The sequence below is a fragment of the Giraffa tippelskirchi genome, chromosome 10, assembly GCF_054371585.1.
Source record: "Giraffa tippelskirchi isolate mGirTip1 chromosome 10, T2T-mGirTip1v1.2.pri, whole genome shotgun sequence".
Lineage (NCBI taxonomy): Eukaryota > Metazoa > Chordata > Mammalia > Artiodactyla > Giraffidae > Giraffa > Giraffa tippelskirchi.
The window spans coordinates 156804119-156813413 of record NC_137284.1 but is presented as its reverse complement, the minus strand read 5'-3'; the positions used below and the strand labels follow the sequence as shown (position 1 = coordinate 156813413).

General features: G+C 41.2%; 1 protein-coding gene across 3 annotated transcripts in view; it reads left to right on the top strand.

Moving 5' to 3' along the window:
- The window catches only part of KMT2C (lysine methyltransferase 2C), a 263902-nt gene that overhangs the window by 187547 nt on the left and 67060 nt on the right, over nt 1–9295 (top strand). For all 3 annotated transcript variants that reach the window (XM_081533535.1, XM_081533536.1, XM_081533537.1), the window contains 5 exons: nt 909–1090; nt 1343–1507; nt 2484–2593; nt 3155–3220; nt 4176–4388. In XM_081533535.1, the coding sequence (XP_081389661.1) occupies nt 909–1090; nt 1343–1507; nt 2484–2593; nt 3155–3220; nt 4176–4388 (736 nt within the window). The remainder of the gene's footprint in view (nt 1–908; nt 1091–1342; nt 1508–2483; nt 2594–3154; nt 3221–4175; nt 4389–9295) is intronic.

Here is a 9295-nt window from a genome sequence, read left to right as displayed (position 1 = left end):
TAGCATATAGATGTTTTCTTCCTCATGGTCTGAAATTTTATTCTGTATGTTGATCACTTGCTGTACTATTATTACACAGGCTCTTTTTATACATAGACTCTAATCTTACGAGATGTTTTAGTTGGTTCCAGATTCTTAATATTACATTATGTGGCTGCTTTGAGGAATTGAGGTTCTCAAACTTTTTTACTAAGTTAGAGCCTTGAAGGAAAGACAATAAAGAGAGGAGTGAATGTGAGCTTAAGAAGTCCTAGCTTCATAGCCTAAAATCCCCCAAGACCATGAAATCACCTCAGGAACTCATGTTATACCTTAAGAGTTTTGCATTTTTAATGTTGATTTTAATGTACAAGTCCTTATGTGATGTACACAAGTTTCAGAATCATGAATTCATGAAATGTCATAGATTGAAACTATATCAATACATTTTCAAGTCCTGTATTAAAAATCATGGGGGGACTTCCCTGGTGGTCCAGTGGCTGAAACTCCACACTCCCAGTGCAGGGGACCCGGGTTGGATTCCTGGTCAGGAAACTTAAGTTTCACATGCAACTGCAAGTTCACATTGCTGCAACTAAAGATCCTGTCACCACTAAATAAATAATAATAAAATAAACAATTATGGGATAATTTACTTGATCTCTTTAAAATCCATAAAATCCAGAGCACACGATAGTTATATAAACTGAGGCCTGAAGATATGGCCCTTACTGTGTCCACTAGGCAGATTCCTAAAAGTATATGAACATGGCCAGCCTGCCGTTGGGCCACAGTGAGCGGTGGCTGCTTGCCCCTCTCCTGCCCCTTGGCATGTGAGCACCATATCAATTTGTAGGGTGTAGTTGATCCTGTTTGTATGAGGCGCGGGTTAACGTTTGAATCACACGGCTTGGTGGTTTCCTTTGCAGATCACTAAAGTGGTTCTGAGCAAGGGCTGGCGGTGCCTTGAGTGCACCGTGTGTGAGGCCTGCGGGAAGGCGACGGACCCAGGACGGCTCCTGCTGTGCGACGACTGTGACATAAGTTACCACACCTACTGCCTGGACCCTCCCCTGCAGACTGTTCCCAAAGGAGGCTGGAAGTGCAAATGGTACCCTGGGACTTTGGTTTCCTCATTAAACGGTTTAAGTTCAGAACTGAGCCACATCATTGTAGTTTTCACAGATTAGCTACATCTGCTTAATTGTGTGGTATGTGTTAACAATGATAGGTGTCACTAATCAGAAAGTATTTCCAATCTGCATTGAATACCTCCCCCTATTCTGTTGGTGTGTAGCTCTGAGCTTCAGCCACGCGGTAACGCGAGTAAATCGGGCTGAGACCTGTGGGTGTTGGGTTACAGGTGTGTGTGGTGCAGACACTGTGGAGCTACGTCTGCGGGTCCAAGATGCGAGTGGCAGAACAACTACACCCAGTGCGCCCCGTGTGCAAGCTTGTCGTCCTGCCCCGTCTGCTACCGGAACTACAGAGAAGAGGACCTGATTCTGCAGTGTAGACAGTGTGATAGGTACTGTGCTCTCTTCTTCCCCCTCTTTTTTTGCAAGCTTCTCTCCCTTAAATACAGCAAAAGAAAATTGGAAAAGAAATTTTCTTTTTATCTTAAATTTAAGAAGCAAGATCTTTCCTTTCCAGATTTTTTTAGTTTGCTAGGAACTTAAGTTTTCTTTTTCGTAGTCTCAATTCCAGGCTTAGCATGTTTCACTCGGTGTTTCCTGAGGGCTGATTTCAGCGGCCTGTTACAGTGCTGTGTTAGCACCGTTCACGTCGTGTTGGTCAGCGTATCATCTCATCAGTAGCGTAGGATTCTCAGGACTCTGCCTATCAGTTCTTTGTTGTGAGGCAGAATAACAGCTTTTGGTTCCCACTGACTGTTGACTTCCGTGAGCTCTGTCCACCTCACAGTAGACGCGTCACCTGGAGCACGTGCATGCTCCACCACACACAGTCTTGTCAGTTCCTTTCTGCTTGCACTAGCTGGCTTCCTTTGTGGCGCAGACAGTAAAGAATCTGCCTACAATGCAGGAGACCCAGGTTCATTCCTTGGGGTGGGAAGATCCCCTGGAGAACGGCATGGCCACACACTGCAGTACGCTTGCCTGGAGAATTCCACAGACAGAGGAGCCTGGTGGACTAGAGTCCATGGGGTCACAGAGAGTCGGACATGACTGAGCGACTTACATTTTCACTTTCAGCCAACTTCCTGGCTGTCTGTGATAGATGACAAAGTGATTGTCCGAGTCTCCTCAAATGAAGTGCTTCTGCTGCTTTCCTGGTACTTGTTCCCATTCCTTTTTTCTTTTCAGCTCTGACAGTTTTTGTGGGCCAGCAAGGATGGTTAGGAGAGAGAAACGTGGGCTGGATGGAAGGAGCATGTGAGACTTAGGGGCTTCATGGTTGCAGGCTGTTAGCTACTGTTGCAGTTTTTAAAAGGAAACCATCCTCAGTGTATTCTTGTTTCAAAAATATGAATATGGTCTTTTTAGGTGGATGCATGCAGTTTGTCAGAACTTCAGTACTGAAGAGGAAGTGGAGAATGTAGCAGACATTGGTTTCGATTGTAGCCTGTGCAGACCCTATATGCCTACATCAAATGGTAAGAGGTGATCTGAGTGGTGAGTCTGCTCTCTCATAGCTAGCCCGTGCTTGTCGTCCTGAACCAGCGAGTGGGCTCAACGCTGCTCCTTTTTCTCTTTTTGTGAAGCTGTTATTTGGAAAGCGTTTTAGGAAAAATAAGTTACTTTTTGTTTTAAATTAACTCTTATTACCTCAACTTAATATATTAAAACAATCTACTTACATAAAGGAAGTAAGTTAAGAATATATTTTAGCTCTAACATGTAAGCGTAGCTTTCAAGACTCGTAACTTTGTAATTATTAGGCATATGTAGCGATCCAGTGCATCCATCCTTTTTCTTTAACATCAGTTCTTTACCAGTTTTTCTTCTACATAGTGTGTATTTCCTCCACTGTTTCTCCTTGTTGTTTTGTTGTTGTTTTAAAGACAGCTTTTAATTCTACTTAGTATTCAAGCATTTATTTCACTAAAATGGGTGCAGCAGTAGAAACTTTAGCCATATGTAAATCTTTAAATACCTTTTAACTTTTTTGAAAAAATTATGAGGTTTTTTTTTTGTTTTTGTTTTTTTAATTTCAGTGCCTTCCTCAGACTGCTGTGAATCTTCACTTGTAGCACAAATTGTCACAAAAGTGAAAGAACTAGGTAAAATCTGAAATGCTTTCCTTGACTGTTCTTTACAAAAAGCAAAGAAATGCTTGATTTTTATGCAATTGACTTGTTACATGACTCCTGCCTTAATCATGTTCAGTATAAAGTCCCTAATGTTGATAATCATTTCTCTGATAATATAAAAAATGCCTGTCTTTTCCAGCTTTACTGTGACAGTGTTCCTACAAATCTCAGCAAATTGGCAGTGAAAATAACCACTTTTGAAGTAACTGCTAACTACATACTTGCTTTGATTTCATTGATACATTATTGTGTTTAGGTATCAATTAAACAATGAAACTTAGTTAGCAAACAGAGATCTCTTCAGAATTTATTCTCTTTTTCTGTAATAGATCAGCCTAGAATAGTGATTAACAGGATACTCTTAAACTGTCACTCTTTTGCATTCTGTTTGATTTAATTTGATACAAAAACATTTGGATAGCACAGAAATTGTTCTAGTGAGCAGCAACTTTGTACATTTCAAATTTTGCAGGATTTCTGGTTATTTAATACATCTCCTTGTAAGTGATTATACTGATACTTTCATTTCCAAATGGACTTCTGGAGTATTATTTCTCTTGTGTAAATTCCTCCGCACCTTTTACACTGAGAGGCTACTCTAGGAAAAAACTAATACTTGAGTGGCTGAAGCACTGCTTTTTTAGCTTCAGTGCTTGCTTTTTAAATTCCTCTATTGATACATGCAGATAGAAATGCCAGGAAGACCATTTTAAAAAAAATTTACAAGATGTCTGTCTATAATTCAAGGACGTTTGGCCAACTATTACTTTTAATTGAATACTGCTAATTATCTGTGCATTTCATAGGTAATTTGTTTATAGAAGTCACATGGCCTTGACATGGGCCTTATTGGACAGTAATCAACTTATCAATCAAAATTAAGAGGAGAATTTTAATTTGTTTGCTTGGGATATTGTCATTTTAGATCCACCCAAGACCTACACCCAGGATGGTGTGTGTTTGACGGAATCAGGGATGACTCAGTTACAGAGCCTCACGGTTACTGTTCCAAGAAGAAAACGGTCAAAACCAAAGTTGAAGTTGAAGATCATAAATCAGAATAGTGTGGCTGTCCTTCAGACCCCTCCAGACATCCAGTCAGAGCATTCCAGGGACGGTGAAATGGATGATAGTCGAGGTAATACTTAACATGTTTTCCATGGAATACATTTGCAAAAAACTAAAAGAGCTTTCAAAGGATGTGATTTACCCAAGGGTAAATCCTGCTGGGCGCTTCCCAGGTGGCTCAGTGGTAAAGAATCTGTCTGCTAATGCAGGAGATACGAGTTCGATCCCTGGGTCCAAAGGATTCCCTGGAGGAGGAAATGGCTACTCACTCCAGTATTCTTGCCTGGGAAATCCCATGGACAGAGGAGCCTGGTGGGATATAGTCTGTGGGTTTGCAGAGAGTCGGACATAATTTATCCACTAAAGAGCCAACAAAATTCTGCCGACTTACAGGATAACCCTTGGTGTGACCCTGTCTTAAGAGAGGGGTCTTCTTGCATCTTGCCTTTTGGGGTTCTCTTCCTTTCATGTATCCTTTTAGAATAAACTTATAGAAATTTCCACGAGCATTGTATGTTTGAAGATCACAAATCTGAAAATTCAGGATTTGCTAGATGGCAGTGAAAGCCTCCTCAGATGGCTGTGAGCTTAGATTCCATGGCTAAGTTCAAGTAGAACTCCATCCATGCATTCTAGAAATGAAAAAACATCATTTTTTCACGTGTAAGCTTACATTCACAGATGTTTATCATAAAACATCTGTTTGTAAACATTTTCTTGGTTAGAATATGTGTGTGTGTGTGTGTGTGTATATATATATATGTTTTTTAGCTGAATTCTTGTGATGAAAAAGTAACTTTGAGTGAGTGAAAGTCGCTCGTGTCTGGCTCTTTGCGACCCCATGACTGTATAGTCCGTGGAATTCTCCAGGTCAGAATACTGGAGTGGGTAGCGTTTCCCTTCTCCAGGGATCGAACCCAGGTCTCCCACACTGCAGGCGGATTCTTTACCAGCTGAACCACCAGGGAAGCCCATTAAATTCAATATGAGGTTTGTTTTTGCTTATCTCTGAAGAAGCTCACCATTGGCTTGTTTATCTTTAGAGTGGTTGTTTCTTTTCAGGTGATTCAAAAATAAAGAATTATTTTTGTTGCATCACATCTCATCATTTACCAGTATTTAGTGAATGCCTGCTGTGCGCCAGATGTTGGAAGTCCTGTCAGTGAACAAAGCAGATAAAATTCTCTGCTCATGGAACTTTCATTTTAATATTAGAAAAAAAGGATCATTAAAAATATATGACAGTATAAGTTGATAAAAATGTGTTTGGCAAGTGCTGTTGAGGGGACTTGGGAATGCAGACGGGTTGAGGGCTCAGATGACCTGACCTGCTCTTATCTGAGAGAAGAGACAGCGTGAATGCCGGTGCAGAGACCCTGGGTGGGTCGCGCCAGTACGTTTGCTGTGCATCCAGCAGGGTGAGCAGAAGGACAGAGGGCAGTGGTGAGAGCAGAGGTGTAAGGAGAGGGGGGTGACTCGGTAGGTCCCCTAGGACTGCGGAGGTGTTGCCTAAGGATTCACTGTAAATGGAAGGGGAGGTTGTCGGAGGCTTCTGATGAGAAGAGAGGCATGATCTTATGTAGAGTTTTAAAAGAGCACTCTGCTGCAGTGTAAACAGAGCTTTAAGCACAAGAGCTGTGGCACGTAGTTCAGGCAGGAGGCTGTTGCGGTTGTCCGGTGAGAGATTCTCATGACTTAGAGTGGGTCTGTGTGTGCTCCTGTTTATCCTGACATTTCTTGTGCAGTAGTGTGGTTTTGGGTCTGTGTGGTTGGAAGAAAAGCGTTCTGATGCTTCTGTGTAAGATTCCCCCCAAGACTGCGCCTGGGATGTCCCTTTTCATGTACTGTGGAACAGAAGTGCATTTTGAAGTTTTAAGTGAGTAGGGGCTTGTAAAGAAGTTAGTCTGTGTTTCTGGGAGGAATTGACCCAGTGTCCATCACCATCACAGAGTATGGTGAAAAACTGTCATTTCTGAGGCCTGTTAGAAAATTCCTGAAAAGTGGTTTCATAGTCCTAGTCTAAATCTGCTGCATTTTACAAAATTTGAGAGGTTTCTTGATGGTACACATTAATTCCCAAAGTATGAGATTATAAAGACTCTTAAAAACAAAACATCAATAAAAAGACTGTATGGCTTTCCCAATGACTACTGTTTTGTGAAACAACGCTGTAAGAAATGGTGGCCATTTCTGCACCTGTACAGTTTCCGAATTGAGGCTGCCAGCAGAGACATCTTCTTAGAAGTAATACCGTGCATCATATCATACACATAAAACAAAGTCCTCATGAACTTGTAATGCTCCTGAAATACGGCAGCAATACCCATCTTGTGGGGTTAATTTTTAACTCTCTTGATGAGTGTTTCTTGAGGAAAATAAGTCATAAACAATCACCTTAGCATATCAGAAACAAACTCCTTGTCCAGTAAAAGCAGGCTTCTTTCTAATTCACCTATTGGAATCGGGATACCCTGTTAATACAAACCGTGCCCCACCACCCCGCCCCCAATCTAAAGAACCTGTGTGTCTCAAGGGTGGGGAGACAATGCTTCCCTCTCCATTGCTCCCCTGGGGTGGCCCCTCACAACATGGTGGGGGCGTTGGGACACGGGGGGTTGCACTCAGGCAGGGAGGGTGCCGGGTAGGTTCAGAGGAGCCAAAGGAGACGAGAGAAAGCGGCTGGGTGGGTACGTTTGCAGTTTGTTAACGCTCATTCCCTCAACTGTTTAAGCTTTTGGACAAGTAGTATATTCACATGTTTTAAAAACAAGAATCAGAGTGTTCCTCTTTTCTGTGTCTAGCCAGTTCACTTCTCCAGCGACAGCCATTCTGTGTGTCCTTGCAGAGATGTTTCAATTCACGTACAAGCTCCCGGGGTATACGGTTTTTTGTTCCTTTTCCTTGCCTTTATACCATTCTTCGTTTTTCATGTTCCTTTGTATAGCTGTAAGTAAGTAACTCAATTCCCATTTTGAGACACCTTTAGGGTTTTTTTGTTTTTTGGGGTTTTTTTTTTTTTTTTTGCTTTTTCCTCATCTACTGTGCGGGTCTTGAGATTTCATGTATTTCTCTTTCTCATTTGGTGGACATGTCTTCTTGAGAAACTTCCTGAGTTTCTTGAGAGCGCATGGAAGGCAAATTTGAGAGGTTATGTATTTCTGAAAATGTACCCACCCTCTTGACCGTTTCCAGGTTGGAATTCAGTTTTCCTTCAGCATTTTGAAGTCATTGATCTAGCGTCTTTTAGTTTCTAGTATTTAGGGAACTTGGTATGATCCGTGTTGACTCTGGATTCTCTTTTTAGGAAATTGCTTGTCTGCAGTGTTCTGAAATTTCATGAAGATACGTCTGTTTCATTCTCTTTTGTATGTTTCCTTTCTTTCCTCAGGCACTGAGTGGTCCCTCATCTCACACCCCTCAGCGTTCGGAAATGTTCTGGAAACCACTGATGCTTCTTCCCTTCGGTGCCTCCTCCTTTTTCTGGACCCTTCTATTCAGATGTGAAACCCACTGAGCCCATGCTCCCTGTCTTTTCTCTCCTCCTTTCCAGCTCAGGTCTTCGCATTTTACTCTACAGTAAATTTTCTTATTTTAGCTTTCTATCCCTTTACTGATTTTCGTTTTTCTTTTGTTCTTAAATATCATGCATTAATTTCCAAGAGCTTTCTTCCTTTGAATGTTCTTTTCAAAGCATCCTGTTCTTGCTTCACCTGTGTTTTATGTTACAGTTTTTTTTTTCCTACATAGTCTCAATTCCCAGTTGTTTTTTGTGGTCTAAGGTCTCTGTCTTTCATGTGATAGATAATTCTTGGTTGTCCATGCGTGATGAAAAGTGAAGGCTAAAAGTGGTGATTGGATAACCGTTTTTTAAAACCAGAATGAGGGATTAAAACCTTGATGAAAAGCTTCAGGTCTGCAGGTGGCATATGTTGACTGAGCTTTTGTGCCCTCTGCTCCCTGTTTGGAGAATCCTCCAATGCCAGTACCTTTAGGCATTTCCCTGGGACTGGTCCGGTTTCCCAGAAGAATCTCCTGTCTCCTCTTGGCGAGTAGAGGTTTAGCTTTTGGCCTTCTGGGAGTTTACTGGGGAAAGACCCCCAGATGAGAGTGCCAGCATTTAACCTGCCTGGAGTCACTTAATCCTGTTTTTAGAACATTGCCCCAGTGTGCAGTTCAAGAGTGTCCAAGAGTCCCAAACCCCGTGGGTGTGCTTGGCAGCCTCCCAGTGTGTGGAGTTGGGGCAGTCGTAGGGATTATGGCTTCTGTAGTTAATAAAAATAAAGTTCTCTGTTTTAGCTTCCTGTTGTCCATTTCCAAAGGTGCCTGGTTCTGCCAGTTCCTCACCCTTTTGAAGATTGTGATATAGCTGGATTTTTTTTGTTGTTGTTGTTTCCTTCCACGTTTAACTGAGAATTTGTGTTTAACTCAGTTGTCATGCATCTTTTGGCTTTCTTCTTCCAAAATTACGGCTTTTCTTCTTTCCTGTTTTCTCTCTTTGTAGGTTTGTTTTTTTAAAATAAGTTGCTTTACTCTGTGTAGGGTTTCAGGAGAGTGAAGTTAGATTTTAGTCTCCCATCTAACCCTAGATTCCTTCTCATATAAATTTCAGTGGGTTTATTTTAGGGTAAATAGTTACACCACTTTGTTTTCTTTGGTGTTTGCTAAGTTTCAATAAATAACTTTTCATGGTTTGATTTTAGCTATAGAAAGCAGTTATCAGAATAATTATAGAATTGACCTAATATTAATATTACTGAAAATAAAGCACAGTGCTAATGGTATTGTAGAAATGTTATGCATAATACTTACAATATTGAAGAAAAGTGTTAACAATTTATTCTTAAATGTATTTGATAACTTCCCCCCCGCAGCACAGCATAAAGCATAATTTGAAAAGCTTTGATTACCGTGGTTTTAAAAGTGTTCTTCTCTTAAGAACTGAACTTTTGTATACATAATTTCGTTGATTACATCATT